The sequence below is a fragment of the Thamnophis elegans genome, chromosome Z, assembly GCF_009769535.1.
Source record: "Thamnophis elegans isolate rThaEle1 chromosome Z, rThaEle1.pri, whole genome shotgun sequence".
NCBI classification, from domain to species: Eukaryota; Metazoa; Chordata; class Lepidosauria; order Squamata; family Colubridae; genus Thamnophis; species Thamnophis elegans.
Window position 1 is genome coordinate 5,909,293 of NC_045558.1, and position 16,172 is coordinate 5,925,464.

At 43.6% G+C, this 16,172-nt stretch overlaps 1 protein-coding gene across 2 annotated transcripts in view; it reads left to right on the top strand.

The window, feature by feature from the left end:
• The window catches only part of LOC116522295 (mitogen-activated protein kinase kinase kinase 3-like), a 96,633-nt gene that overhangs the window by 61,582 nt on the left and 18,879 nt on the right, over positions 1–16,172 (top strand). For both annotated transcript variants that reach the window (XM_032237131.1, XM_032237132.1), the window contains exons 7-11: positions 1,401–1,512; positions 9,481–9,614; positions 10,223–10,296; positions 11,870–11,937; positions 14,171–14,260. In XM_032237131.1, coding sequence (XP_032093022.1) covers positions 1,401–1,512; positions 9,481–9,614; positions 10,223–10,296; positions 11,870–11,937; positions 14,171–14,260 — 478 coding nt within the window. The remainder of the gene's footprint in view (positions 1–1,400; positions 1,513–9,480; positions 9,615–10,222; positions 10,297–11,869; positions 11,938–14,170; positions 14,261–16,172) is intronic.

A 16,172-nucleotide genomic window follows, 5' to 3' on the forward strand; every position in this document is an offset into this window, starting at 1 on the left:
CCACAGAAGCCTCTCCTCTCCCCTTCTCTCCCTCAGGTTTACCCCACAGAAGCCTCTTCTCTCTCCTTCTCTCCCTCAGTCTTGCCTTGTTTTATGCTAATTAGCATTGCCTCATTAGCATCACCTGGATATATTTTTAGTATTTGGGTACCGTTGTACTTTATTCCCAATTAGCTCTCATTATTTGACAAGTAGAATGAATCCTAACCTTTTTAAGACAGATAGTCCTTTTCTTATGACCACAATTGGGGCCAGACATTTTTGTCAAGCAACAAGGTGGGTTTTGTAAGCAACTCACACCAGATTTTATGACAATTTAGTGAATCACTGCAGTTGTTAAATGAATCGTACAATCATTAAGTGAATCTGGCTTCCCCATTGACTTTGTCCAGTTAGAAAGTTGCAAAAGGAGATCGTGTGACCTTGGGATACTGCAATGGTCATAAATACGAACCCTTTCCCAAGCATCCAGATTTGGATTACATGACCACAGGGATGCTACAAAGGCCGTAATTGTGAAAAAATGATACTGTCACTTTTTTCAGTGCCGTTGTCACTTCGAACGGTTACTAAATGAGCTGTCGTAAATCAAGGACCACCTGTGCAGGGGCTACACAGCTTTTCCATCGCTGTTAATAGCAATAGCAATAGCAGTAGACTTATATACCGCTTCATAGGGCTTTCAGCCCTCTCTAAGCGGTTTACAGAGAGTCAGCATATTGCCCCCAACAATCTGGGTCCTCATTTTACCCACCTCGGAAGGATGGAAGGCTGAGTCAACCCTGAGCCGGTGAGATTTGAACCGCTGAACTGCTGATCTAGCAGTAGCCTGCAGTGCTGCATTTAACCACTGCGCCACCTTGGCTCTTAAGTGATGTCACCTTAAATAGATCACCTAGATTCCACTTGATTCCCTCACTAATGGAGCCCTGGATCCTCCTGAGATGTGGTATCACTTCTTGCAACAGCCGAGATAGTTGAGACATTACCCGTATTTTTCGGAGTATAAGACGCACCCTTTTCCTCCCCCCCAAAAAAGAGAGAATGAAAATCTGGGTGTGTCTTATATACTGAACACAGCATTTTTGGCCTCCAGAAATCCCGCCCCCTTTGCAAAAATGGACGTGCAGAGGGTTTGGGACTCCTGCAAAGTTCTCCTGGGGGCTGGGGAAGGCAAAAATGAGCCCCCCAGCCCCCAGGAGCACTCTACACACCTCCCAAAGCTCTGCATGCCCCCCCTTTTTTTGCAAAAAAAATGAGGCGTGCAGAGGGTTTCAAAGGCCTGCAGAGTACAAAAACTTTTTAAAAAAATTTACCTCTTCAAAAGCATGGTGCGTCTTATACTCCAGTGCGTCTTATAGTCCAGGGGAAACTACCAACAACTTTTATTCTATTTGCAGCTTCTGCAACCCAACAACACCAAGCAGCATGAAATGAGGATATCTAAATCCATGGGAGATATTCTGGGATCCCTGTATAAAGACACCGAGAGGACACGGAAACATTCAACAGGTTAGAGAGATGAAGTTGTGTAGTAGACCATGTCCTACTGAGGATAAATCCCATTCTTGTATCTGAATAAATACTGCTCCTCTTCAGCCTAAACTTTCAGTGTTTCTCGACTTGGCAACTTTATTTTATTTTTTCCCCACTGTTTAAAAAAGTATACTTTATTAAACTTTTTACAAAACAGAACATAAAGAGCCAAATCCAACATCCATTCTACCCATTCCTAAGACATTGGTGTATGTCATTTTGCTTATCATATTACATACTTTTCATCCATTTTATACTTACAATTTCCTCTTTACATTTATGATTCCTATAGCCTAATATTTACCTATATAAATATTGTACTTTCATTCGTTATTCCTATTCTCTAACCACTGATACCATTTATCCCATACCGTATACTATTCTTTATCTTCTTTACCTTGCAGTTTAAAAGTTAATTTGACCATTTCCGCGCAGTCCATTATTTTTTAAATTATCGTGTTTTTGGAAGGTATGCTGTCTAATTTCCAATTTTGGGCGTATGTTATTCTTGTTGATGTCGACTTGGCAACTTTAAGTGGAGTGGACTTCAACTTCCAGAATTCCCCAGCCAGGGATGGGATGAGATTAGATGAGATGAGATTAGACTAGATTAGATTAGATTAGATATGGATGGATAGATGGATGGATGGATATACATAGAGCAATAGCAGTTAGACTTATATACCGCTTCATAGGGCTTTCAGCCCTCTCTAAGCGGTTTACAGAGTCAGCATATTGCCCCCAACAACAATCCGGGTCCTCATTTTACCCACCTCGGAAGGATGGAAGGCTGAGTCAACCCTGAGCCGGTGAGATTTGAACAGCCGAACTGCAGAACTGCAGTCAGCTGAAGTCAGCTGAAGTAGCTTGCAGTGCTGCATTTAACCACTGCGCCACCTCGGCTCTAGAGGTAGGTAGGTAGGTAGGTAGGTAGGTAGGTTAGGTAGGTAGGTAGGTAGGTAGGTAGGTAGGTGGATGGATAGATGGAGGGAGGGAGGGAGGGAGGGAGAGAGGGAGTGATATATAGGTAGGTAGGTAAATAGATAGGATTAGATTGGATTAGATTAGATTAGATTAGATTAGATTTGTCAGGTGGATGTATGGATGGCTGAATAGCTGGCTGGCTGGGAAATTTTGGGAGTTGAAGTCTGCTCAAAATCTCTAATGTTGCCCCCAACAACAATCCGGGTCCTCATTTTACCCACCTCGGAAGGATGGAAGGCTGAGTCAACCCTGAGGGAAGGAAAGACCAGTGGAAAATCTTGAATATACCCTATCTGTGGGGTCCTTGGTGCTCTCTGAACTTGGTGGCACATTTTTTTGGGCAGATGTTTCATTACTAAACTAGGGAACATCATGTGCCACGACCTTGAGGCACAAATATTCTCTTCTATGAGTAATATCCTGTCTAATAACGTTACCTTCCATGAAGTATAACATAGACAACCATGTCTAGGATTGTTGTCAGAAGTTAGTAGAGAAAACTTAAGTCCCTGCAACCTAGAGTTGTAACTTTATCTACAATAAGTCTCTCACCAATAAAATCTCTTCTTTGAAATGAACCCCTGGAGCCCCTAAAACAATTAGGGGGCTAGAGACTAAACATATGAAGAACGCTTACAGGAACTGGGAAGGTCTAGTCCAGGGGTGAAATCCAGCAGGTTCTGACAGGTTCTGGAGAAGCGGAAGCGGAAATTTTGAGTAATTTGGAGAACTGGCAAATGCCATCTCTGGCTGGCCGCAGAGTGGGGTGGGAATGGGGATTTTGCAGTATCCTTCCCCTGCCACGCCCACCAAGCCACGCCCATAGAACTGGTCGAATTTCACCACTGGTCTAGTCTAACAAAAATAACAACTAAGGGGTGACATGACAGCAGTCTTCCAATATTTGAAAGGCTGCCACATAGAAGAAAGAGGGGGTCAACCTATTCTCCAAAGCACCAGACAAGAAACAATGGTTGGAAACTAAACAAGGAGAGAAACCGTGGCACGACAAAACCGCGCTCGACTAAAGCGCGCCCAATTAAACCGCGTCGCTGACGTCATCAACAGGGCGACAACAGCGAGCGCGGAGAAAGAAGGACACTTTAAATAGCGCTTTGAAAGCAAGCCGATTCAAGTTAAGGTAAGGTTTAGGATTAGGTTTAGGGGGGTTAGGTTTAGGGGTTAATTTTAGGTTTAGCATTTACAGCGTGCTTCTGTCTCCGCGCTGTTGTCGCCCTGTGATGATGTCAGCTACGCAGTTTCGTCGAGTGCGCTTTAGTCGAACGCGGTTTTGTGGTGGAACCGAGAGAAACAACCTAGAGCTAAGGAGGAATTTCCTAACAGGGAGATCAATCAACCAAGGGAAGGACCGGCCTTCAAATGTTGTGTGTGCTCCATCACTGAAGGCTTTTTAAAAAGAGGCTGGACAACCATTTGTCCGAAATGATTCGGGGGCTCCCACTTGAGTGGGGAGGCTGGACTAGAAGACCTCCAAGGTCCCTTCCAAAGCTATTATTTTATGTCCCAAACTATAACCCATTGTGCTTCCTCAGCAAGGCAGCCTGGTTTCTGCTGCTGTTTTCCACATGTTTTGTGACTGCACATCTCACTGTTCCAGGAATGCAGACTCAGCCAAGAGAGGCCATTGTAGATCCGTAGGCTGATACTTGGCACTTCCACAGTCCCTTGGTATTTCCTAGTGCAGCGATGGTGAACTCAGTGCCGAAAAGGGAGTGCACGTGCACACTCATCTGGGCTGCAACCTGGAAGAGGAGCTGCCCAGGAGGCATGCACGCACACACCAGAAAATGAACTTCTGGTTTCCAGCGTGCACATGCGCACTGCCAGGCTATCTGGTTCCCAACCAGCTGGCCAGCACACATGTTCACACCGGGAAACAGAAGGCCAGTTCTCCTGGCACTGCTGCACGCATAAAAGCCAGCTGATCATCGTGCATGCATGCGCGCCAGAAACCCGGAAGGGGAACGGGCAACACCGTGTGTGTGTGACAGGCAACATGGCTCCGTGTGCCACTTCAGGCACGCATGCAATAGGTTTGCCATTGCAGTTCTAGTGCATCAGGGCTGTGGTTGACCTCCGGGGGAGGTGGGCGGATGGTTGGGCGTGGCCGACTAGGTGGTTGTGGCCAACCTGGTGGGCGTGGCCAGCTTGACACCACTCCCCAAACTACTGGCAGTGTTTCCTCTCTGCATTGGATAGACCAGGATAGGCCCACTGACCTTGAGTTCGACACCCTGTTTCTGGTGACAATAGGAGTTGAAATCTCACCTTTTGTAGCTGGCTAGTTTGCAGGGAAACTTGTCCAAGACAATTAATTTTTCCAAGGAGCTATGTCAGAAACTGTTATGGATTTCCGAACCAATAAAGCTGTTTATAGTGCATAGGTATGCACATAGGTACATATGTAAACTGGGGGGAAAATAGTCATTTTAAAGTAGAAAGGAGGCGCAATAGCTTAGCAGTTAAAGACACTGAGCTTGTCAGCTGGAGTGCTCACAGCGTAGGTTCGAGCACCGCACGACATAGTCAGCTACTGTTTTCAATCTAATCGCTGCACACCTAGCAGTTCAAAAGCATGCAAGTAGATAAATAGGTACCACTTCAGTGGGAAAGTAATAGCATTCCATGCTCCTTTGGCATATAGCTGTGCTGGCCACATGGCCACGGAGGTGTCTTTGGACAGCATTAACCGTTACCTTATCTTTTATCAAAATGAAAACAATCCATGCGGCTGGATAGGGACAGCTAAAGAACCATAAAATGCCCAGGAATGGTCTAAGCGTGGAATTAGAATTAAAATTAAGCTGGAAGTGACCTTGGTGGTCTTCTAGTCCAACCCCCTCTGCTCAAGCAGGGGACCCAGTCCCATTTCAGACAAATGGCTGTCCAGTCTTTTCTTTAAAACCTCCAGTGTTGGAACACCCACAATTTCTGGAGGCAAGTTGTTCCACAGATTCATTTTTCTTACCGACAGGAACTTTCTCCTTAGTTCTAGGTTGCTTCTCTCCTTGATTAGTTTCCATCCGTTGCTTCTTGTTCTGCCTTCAGGTGCTTTGGAGAATAGCTTGACTCCCTGTTCTTTGTGGCAGCCCCTCAAATATTGGAAGACTGCTATCATGTCACCCCCCCTGATCCTTCTTTTCTCTACACCAGACAAATGAATGTTAAACAAATAATTGCATGGATGCATGGATGGATGGATAAATAGAGGTTGGGTTGAGTTGGGTTGGGTTGGATTAGATTAGATTAGATTTGGATTGATGGAGATACATAGAAGTGGTAGGTAAATAGGTGGATGGATGGATAGATTAGATTAGATTAGATTAAATGTAGGTAAGTGGATGGATGGATGAATGGTTGAATGGATGGATAGAGGCAGGTAGGTAAATAGATAGATAGATGATAGATAGATGATAGATAGATAGATAGATAGATAGATAGATAGATAGATAGATAGATAGATAGATAGATAGATAGATAGAGATATAGGTAGGTAGATGGGTAGGTGGACAATGTATGTACGTATGTATGTATGTATGTATGTATGTATGTATGTATGTATGTATAGATAGATAGATAGATAGATAGATAGATAGATAGATAGATAGATAGATAGATAGATAGATGAAGGTAGGTAGGTAGGTAGGTAGGTAGGTAGGTAGATAAGTAGGTAGGTAGATGGGTGGGTGGGTAGGTAGAGATAGATAGATAGATAGATAGATAGATAGATAGATAGATAGATAGATAGATAGATAGATAGATAGAGGTAGTTGTAGGTAGGTAGATATAATATTTATATTAAATTCATATTTAAATAGAGTTAAATGACTATTTTCCATCCCTATTACTACAGCGGCCTTTGTCCTTTCGCTGTGGATTCCTAGAAGGCCAAAGCATAGATAATTTTTTTTTATTTTTATAAACAATTACAGGGTGTTTTTTTTCTTTCTCCTTTGCGTTGCCATTGAACTTTTGCCCAGGATATTAGGAGGAATTTGGTGAAGCCGTCTGAGAAACAAAATGTGCTTGTCTGTTGTTCCGTGGAGCCTCTGTAGATGTCATTGTGTGCTTGAACAGCATGTGTATGTTTTGGTGCTGTCCTTCGGCTTGCCGGCCGGGCTGATTAGCCGACCAATGACATTTGGAGATAATATATATATGTATTGGCTGCTGGCAGAATACCCAAAAGACTCTTCTTTTGGAGAAGAGAGGCAGGACTTGGCAGGAGATCTCTCTCAATGAGCAGACGGGGAGGAATATGTGAAAGGGAGCAGGGTGTCAAACCAGCAGTGATGGAGGATTGCAACTTTTCCTTTCCAGCAAGGTTTGCAATGGCCGAAAAAGGTAATTCCCCTTCCCCCCCCCCACCCCTCTCCCAATAAATCAGGTTTTTTTAGCTTTTTGGGATTGCAGAGGAAGAAAAGAATCACGAAGTTTGCTCGGCATTTTCTGTGGAAGGGAAATAATCCAGGGGCAGAATGGGGGAAGTGAGGAATGTTAGTAGGTGCTCAGCTTATCCCAGTTTTGAAGGCTGATGCAGGTGAGTCCTTGACTTAAAAACGATTCATTCAGCAACCATATGAAGTTACAATGACATTTGGGGGGGCGGGGGGCGGAAGTGACTTATGAGCAGATCCTGCGCTTAGCAACTATTGTGGCATCCTCATGGTCGCACAGTCGAAATCCGAGCACTCAGCAACTGGGACGTATTTGCAAGAGTTGTAAGAGCATCACAAGGTTAGTTGTCTGGTGTTTTGTGACCTTCTTTGCTGGCTTACGGCGAGCAAAGCCAGAAATCAGGTTTGCTGCACGACCACGGGATTCACCGAACAATTTCAGTGAGTCGCTTAACAACCCTGGTTGTAAAACTGGACGCCGCTCAGGTAGCCATGAGAATTCTCACCCCAACGGTGGTTGCGAGTCAAGGAAACTATGTGTATAGTTGAGGAAAGGGAGAGGAAAAAAATACAATGCTAGTAGGTGTAGAATATCTAATGCTTTCGAAGACTTGCCCACCAAAGAATATGGATCTTTAGTATGTATTTTGGGCTGAATGTAGGAGCTAAAGCTAAAGGGAGGATGTTAAGGACGATTCTAGTTCCAAATAATTGAGTGCACGGCCCGCTTTGGGTGTGGGAATCTGTATTTCTAAACAGAAGAAGGGAAGAGATAGAAAGGAACTAGGAAACAGCTATCCCGAGACAAGGGAGGAAGACGGGGTACGTAAAACCCCCTGAAGATTTCCAAAGGGAAGAAGAGCTGAGATGCCACCAGGCTTTCACACTATGGGTTTAGCCTTTGATATTTATCACATCTTTATGCCGTCCATCTCCTCTATAAGGAGGAGGCGTTACAAGTTCCATCTAATGCTGGAGTTCAGTTTCTGTCACTTTCAGCCTGTATGGGTTCAAAAATATCTGGGGACTTTCAGGACAGTCACCCTTGTTCTGGGCCAGAAGGACAAGCACGGAGTTGGCTTAGCAGTTCCAGTAGATGATGGGTCAAGGAGGGAAGCTACCTTAGAACTAAGGAGAAATGTTTGGACAGTGGAAGCAATTAATCAGTGGGACGACTTGCCTTCAGAAGTTGTGGGTGCGTCATCACTGAAGGTTTTCAAGAAGAGACCGGACAGCTGTTTGTCTAAGAATGCTATAGGGTCTTCTGCTTGAGCAGTTAGACTAGAAGACCTCTAAGCTCCCTTCCAACTCGGTCATTCTGTTCTGTTGTTAGTAATGAGTTCATCCCTCGGTAAGTTTTATATGCTTGTTAAAGGTTCCAGATGTTCTCTTTGGCGTGGAAGATTTCTAAACAAGGTCTTCTGTCTGGAACTGGTACTTTCCCGTAGGATTTGGTCATGCTATATGAAAGCTTCAGGAAGTTGCAGCCCAAAACATCTGTAGGGGTACCAACTGAAGCCAATCTTAGCAGGACAGAGTCTCTACTCTGCTTCCATTGAGGGCAGATTCTTACCTCCGTCCAACATCGTAGTTTGGCATGGTGCATGCAGATTACTGTACCAGGGGTTAAAAAAAAAGAACTAGGGGAGACATGATAGCAGTCTTCCAATATTTGAGGGGCTGCCACAAAGAAGAGGGAGTCAAGCTATTCTCCAAAGCACCTGAGGGTAGAGCAAGAAGCAATGGGTGGAAACTAATCAAGGAGAGAAGCAACTTAGAACTAAGGAGGAATTTCATGATAGTGAGAATAATTAATCAGTGGAACTGTTTGCCTCCAGAAGTTGTGAATGCTCCAACACTGGAAGTTTTTAAGAAGAGGTTGGACAGCCATTTGTCTGAAGTGGTGTAGGGTTTCCTGTCTAAGCAGAGGGTTGGACTAGAAGACCTCCAAGATCCCTTCCAACTCTGTTATTCTGTGTTCTGCTTTCTTAACAATTCTTTTATTTTCCTTGGTGCCCGGCATCCCTTGTTTAGTGACTTGGTTGCCGGGCCACATAACCCTTGCAACCGTCATAAATATGAGTCAGTTTCCAATTTTGGTCACATGGCCATGGGGGATGCTGTTAATGGTTGTAAGTGTGAAAAGCGGTCATCAGTTGCTTTTTTTTCAGTGATGTTGGAAACAGTCACTAAATGAAACGTTGTAGGTAGAGGACTATCTCTGCTGATTTTTAAGAGGCTTAAAAACTTGGACTCTCTGTGCTTCTGTAAAAGGCAACCCGCACTTTCTTGTTGTTTTTTTCTTGGAAGACGTTTTGCTTCTCATCCAGGAAGCTTCTCAGTTCTATAATCTCAGTTCTTCCGTTCTCAAATTCTTTAGTTAGAACTGAAGAAGCTTCTTGGATGAGAAGCAAAATGTTTTTTTGGGGCGGGGAGGAATCCAAGAAATTCCATTCACCCTTTTCGACGTTGTTCTCATTTCCCCGTGGTTGGGACGCACCATCTCGGGGTTCTCCACCGTAACCCTCTGCCTGTTTTGCAGGATCTCTGCACACCGGGAGGAGTTCTCCGCCACCTGGGAGTGTTCCTGAAGAGCAACAGCAGATTGCTCGGCAGGGATCCTACACCAGCATCAACAGCGAAGGAGAATTTATCCCCGAGACCATGGACCCAAATGTAAGTTCCCTTGAAAAGCCCCAAAAGTAAATCAGATGCCAGAAGTCCTTCTTAACTCTGGGGTGGCAGAAGGGAAAAATGGGGTCTTGGTTGAGCCCCCTGGAGATCCCTGGGAATCTTCACAATTTAAAGGTCCTTTTGTTATATTCCTCTTGGTTAGCATAGCACCATGATGGCAAACTTATGGCACACATGCCAGAGGTGGCATGTAGCACCCTCTCTGATGGCCTGCGAGCCGTCACCCCAGTTCAGCTCAGCGTCTCCCGCCAGGCAGCTGGTCTTCAAGTCTCTGCCATACATGCGCAGGGGGCATGTGAAGGGGGGGGGCGTGCATGCATACATGGGGGGGATGCCTACGGGGCACATGGGGGGGCGTGGGGCATGTATGGGGGTGCACACTCCTGTGGGGGGGGGGCAGGCTGCATGCACAGGGGGCCATACACGCATTGTATATCGGAGGTTTCGGCGCATGTGTGCACGCATTGGGCACTCAGTCTGAAAAATGTTAGCCATCCCTTGCGTAGCACGTGCTTAAATGGACGTGCGATTGGGGTGATTTCAAACCTGTTGTGAAACCCTTATTTCTCTTCTTCTGTTTTCTCCAAAAGTTGTTGGATCCATTTATCAGCCCAAACCACTCGCTTTCTAGCAGTTGTCAGTCCCTGGACCGATCTGTAGACAGGTAAGAACCTGAAAGTTTAACCGTTTCCATATCTTCTTTTTTTTCTAAGACGCTGAGCTTGTCGATCAGAAAGGTCGGCAGTTCAGCGGTTCGAATCCCTAGTTCTGCGTAACGGAGGGAGCTCCCGTTGCTTGTCCCACCTTCTGCCAACCTAGCAGTTCGAAAGCATGTAAGAAAAATGCAAGTAGAAAAATAGGGACCCACCTTTGGTGGGAAGGGAACAGCGTTCCTTGAGCCTTCGGCATTGAGTCGTGCTGGCCACATGACCACGGAGAATGTCTTCCGGCAGCGCTGGCTCTTTGGCTTTGAAATGGAGATGAGCACCGCCCCCTAGAGTTGGGAACGACTAGCACAGATATGCAAGGGGAATGTTTACCTTCTTTCTTATTCCTTGAGGGCATCTTCAGAACAAGTTATTGTAGAAAGTCACAAGAGATTGGAGGGGAGGGCCTTTCTCAGGGGTCGTATATTGCCTTCAAAAATATCCCCCCCCCCCGAGTGACTCGCCCTTCCTGTCTATTCGATTTCTCAAAGAAAGCTCTTTTTATTAAATGAATAATTATTAAGTACAAAGTATGAAGAACAGCAGTTAGTCCTCAACTTACAACCGTGACTCTTGCTAAGCGAGACATTTGTGACTTATTTTTAATGTTGTACAAGTACTTCTCGACTTACAACCATTTGTTGACTCCGAAACATCTGTTGTGAAGTGAGACATTTGTTAAGTGAGTTTGGCCTCATTTCATAACCTTTCTTGCTGTGATTGTTAAATGAATCACTGCAGTTCTTAAATTAGTAACCAAGTTGTTAAGTGAATCTCTCTTCCCCGTTGACTTTGTCAGAAGGTCGTAAAAGGATATCACGTGACTCTGGGACACTGCAACCGTCATACATATGAGTCAGATCACATCCCTTCTGTAACCGTCATAAATATGAGTCAGTTTCTCATCTGAATTTTGGTCACATGGCCATGGGGATGCTGTTAATGGTTGTAAGGGTGAAAGGCATTCCTAAGTCACTTTTTTCAGTACAGTTGGCACTTCGAACAGTCACTAAGTGAAACGTTGTAGGTCGAGGACTACCTCTATTAAGATGGAGCTGCTGGTTTTCTGGGCTTTTGCAAAAGGCAACTGGACCTTCTTGGTTTTCCCTTGAAGATGTTTTGCTTCTCATCCAGGAAGCTTCTTGTTCTAACCTCAGTTCTTCCGTTCTAAAATTCTTCAGTTAGAACTGAAGAAGCTTCTTGGATGAGAAGCAAAATGTTTTCAAGGGGAGAAAAAAAAATCCAAGAAATTCCATTTGCCTTATGCAACAAAGCACTTCTGTGATTTAAATTATCTGTTACACATCATTCCCCTGGTTGTGTTTATTAGTGCAAGATGCCTAACATTTTTATGTGAGGGAGAGGGTAAGCTTTGCTCATTTTAAAAAATCCATGTAGGACTTTAAAATGTTATGCATTGTTAAGATTTTTAGTCTGAGTAATGGAGGGGTACGAGTTTGCAGATAATGAATGAGCAGTGTTGGCAGCTGTTCATCTCTCTCTACATCTAATTGGGTTTCTTTCCTGCAGTCCTGCTTTCAGCAAAACACCCGTTTCAAGGAGGAAAAGAGAAACCAAAGACAGCTTCGAGTCCTTGGGTAAGAATGCTGAGTTATTGTATTGTGTGAATATTGTATAATATTATTGTATTATTATACAGTAATAAGTATTGTATAGCGCTTACTGTATAAGACAGTAGGGGTTGACTTCAACCCAGAAGTTTATTTAGATAATACTTGACTTATGACGGCAATTGGGGCCAGAATTTCCATTGCTAAGCACTTTTTTTGCTACAGCTGTTAAGCGAATCACTGCAGTCGTTAAGTGAATCAAGCAGTTGCTAAGTGAATCCCGCTTCCCCCATTGACTTCGCTTGCTGGAAACCATTTGCAAAGGTCGCAAACGGGGAATCACGTGACCCCAGGACGTTGCAACCTGAATTTGGATCACATGACCATGGAGATGCTGCCATGGTCGTAAGTGTGAGGAGTGGTCGCAAGTCACTTTTCCTGTGCCCTAGAAACTTTGAACAGTCACTAAATGAATGGTTGTAAGTTGAGGTAACCAAAGTCTCACCAAAATCTTAGAAGGCTGAAAATGAGTGAAAATTGCCCTAAAGCAAGAATGTAAAAAAAAAGTTATAGCTGAAAATTTAGAAGGATGCTCTGCCAGAGAAGGAGAATTATGGCTGCCCTCCCACGCTTCCCCCAGACAGTCCCAGAAAATGGGGATCTTCCATAACCCGAATGCTTCATTATCTGACATTTTCCTTGCAGACTTGATTCTGGCTAATCACCCCGACTTCAAGGTTCTTTATCTCGCTGGTGGAACATTTGTTCAATGTTAATGTTATCATGACCTCTGTTATTAAAAAATGAATGCATGGCAAAGGGCCCAGGGATGATTTTTAAAAAGGAGAAAGAGAGAGGTAAGGAAGGAAGGAGGGGGAAAAGGAAGTGAAAAAAAGAAAGAAAGAAAGAAAGAAAAGGAGACAGACAGAAAGACAGACGAAGGAAGGAAGCAAAAGGAAGGAAGGAAGGAAGGAAAGGGGAGGGAGGAAAGAGAAAAAGAAAGAAAGAAGGAAGATAGATAGATGATAGATAGATAGATAGATAGATGAAGGAAGGAAGAAAAGAAAGAGAAAGGGAGGGAGGACAGAGAGAGAAAGGAAAGAAAGAAAAAAGGAAAAAGAGGAAGGAAGGAAATTGGAGGGAGGATAGAGAGAGAGAAAAAGAAAGAACGAAAGGAGAGAGAGAGAGAGAGAGATAAAGGAAGGAAGAAAAAGAGGAAGGAAGGAAGGAAGGACAGGAGGGAGGGAGGACAGTGAGAGAGAAAGGAAAGAAACAAAGAAGGGAAAAAAGAAAGAAAGAAATAATAGGTAAGTGTTTGGCTTGAGGTGATATTGTGTTGCAACAAATATTGGAAGCGGATTTCAGTTTTAGGTTGTGGGACTTTTTTAATATGCCTCCAGGGTGTAGAGTTCAAGTTTTTAATTAAACTTTCATTTGCCTGATCCCCAAGTGTCTGGCTCATTCGACTGCCCCCCCTCTTTTCTTTCATATTCAACCCATTAAGGAGAAACAGCTGAACTGTCTTAGGAGATGATGATCAAGTGTTGGTTAAGCGATGTGGAGAATGAGAAAGAGTTATAATAACTGGGCCTAAAGCGGGACTGTTTAAGGCAGCATAAGGAAACAAAATGAAATTTTAGCCTTTTGTAACCGTTGGCTGCGATATTTGCTGTTTTGTAAATTCCTTTATCTTCTTTTGGCTTTGTAAAAACAAAAAAAATATTGTTTCCATCAAGTGGGCCACTTCTCATTTATCTTAAGTCACCTGCCTTATCTCGGAGAAGCTGCTAAGGGCTTCCTTGTGCAGATATTGCCCGTAGGAAAACAAGAGCCATTTTGATGTTAATAGCCAAGGCCCCAGGCTAGAAATCAGGAGCCTGTGAGTTCTAGTTCGGCCTCAGCCATGGAAGCCAGCTGGGGGACATTGGGCCAATCACCAGGCGCCTGTGACTTCGACGACTTCTCAAGCTGCAGAGTTATATTGCTGTTCTGGTTGAAAATCTGCATGTTACATTTTTCAAATAATCTTCAGCTGCAGGGATGAAAAGAGCATGCGATTAAAAAAAACAACTCTCTTGACGCTTTTCTTCATGGGTAAAAGTAATGGGAGAGACTCTGCTGCAAAAGAACAGCCTATTATTTAATTCTGCCTCTTAAGTCAACTTCTGACCGGGGTTGGACCCTGGACGGGCGGCCAGGAGGGGGTGAAGCCGGGCAACATTTTGCATCTTTTCACCTTTTTTTCTTCTCTCTTGGACAGATTTCAATGTCCCGTTTTGTGACCGAGGAAAAGGCGGCACCTTCCCAAGGCAGTATCATCTCTCCCAGAGTCGCAAGGACTACAATGATGGTAAGCCAGCCAAAACAAGGGTTTTAATTGCTTTCGAATGAGAATGTTATGAAAGCAGATAGTCTCAAAAAAGGCAGCACGGCGGCTGTGAAGGTGCAGTGCAAACAGTTCCCTTGCAGTGGAGATGACTGGCACGAGAGAGAGAGAGAGAGAGAGAGAGAAGGGAGGGAGAAAAAAGGAGAAGAAAGAGAGAGGGAGTGTGAAAGAAAATGAAAATGGGACAGAAAGGAGGGAGGGAGAAAAAGAGAAAGAAAGAATGAAGTAGGGAGGAATAAAGGAAAGGAGAAAAGAGAGAGAAAGAGAGAAAAAGAAGAAAAGAAAGAAAAGAGGAATGGACAAAGTGAAAGAAAAAAGAGAAAGAAAGAAAAGGAAGTGAAAGAAAAAAAGGAGAAAAAAAAGAAAAGAGGAAGCACAGAAGGAAATGAAAGAAAAAAAGGGAAAGAAAGAAAGAAAAAAGGAAGTGAAAGAAAAAAAGGAGAAAAAAAAGAAAAGAGGAAGCACAGAAGGAAATGAAAGAAAAAAAGGGAAAGAAAGAAAGAAAAAAGGAAGGAAGGGAAAGAAAGAAAGAAATTTTGGCCAAAATAACTTCAGTCACCAAGTGGTGGCTAACATCACCTTGGCTTTTTTTAATCATTCCCTGCAGATCTTTTGGGAATAACTTAGGTAGGCAGTGCAGGAACTTCCTATACCTGTGATGGGGAACTTGTGGCAGGTGTTCCAGTGGAGGCATGCAAAGCCCTCTCTCTGGGTCTGCACGCCATCACCAGCCACTCACTGGTTTCCAGTGCATGCATGTGCTTGCAAGCCAACTGATCCAGAAACATCTTCCTGTGTCCATCTTCCTTTAAAGGCGTTGTTTTTTTTTTTAATGGCCAGCCTAAAATCAGCCTTGTCAAAGAACAAATTGGACATGTGTTTCTTGGAATAGCAGTTTCCACACTTAAAGCTGCGGTAGCTGAACATTATAAAGCTGAATTCCAACATATGTGAAGGACAAATTCTGGCATATCAAGTATGTAAACGAGATAAGAGAGAGATGGAAAGAGACAGAGAGTCTGTGCATAAAGCCACCCAGCTAGAAAGGAAGGGACCTTGAATCCAAGTCCGACCTTAGCCCTGGAAGACAGCTGGCGGATCCTGGACCAGACCCTCTTCCGCCAGCCCACCTCACAGGGTTGTTATTATTGGGTGGATAAATAGAAGATGTTGGGATATGTTCACGGCCTTAACTGTTAAAATTGATGAAGTGAGAAACAAAACAAGCGGAAAAGACAGAAGAAATCCAGAATCTGTTTTCTATTACACCAGAATTCAAGACATGAAATAGTGATATAGAATAGTGATATAGAATAGAATGGAATGGAATGGAATATGATAGAATGGAATAGAATGGAATAGAATAGAATAGGAAAGAATGGAATAGGATGGAATGGAATGGAATAGAATATGAAAGAATGGAATGGAATAGGATGGAATAGAATAGAATAGAAAGGAATGGAATAGAATAGGAAAGTATGGAATGAAATAGGATGGAATAGAATAGAATAGGAAAGAATGGAATAGGATGGAATGGAATAGAATAGAAAGGAATGGAATAGAATGGAGTGGAATGGAATGGAATAGAATAGGAAAGAATGGAATAGAATAGGATGGAATGGAATAGAATAGAATACGAAAGAATGGAATGGAATAGGATGGAGTGGAATGGAATAGAATAGAAAAGGAAGGGATGGAATAGGATAGGATGGGATAGATAGGATAGGAAGGAGTGGAATGGAAAGGAATGGAAAGAAATAGAATAGAATAGAATAGAATAGAATAGAATAGAATAGAATTCTGTATTAGCCAAGTGTGATTGGGGACACAAGGAATTTGTCTTTGGTTCAGATTCTCTCAATGTACATAAAAAGAC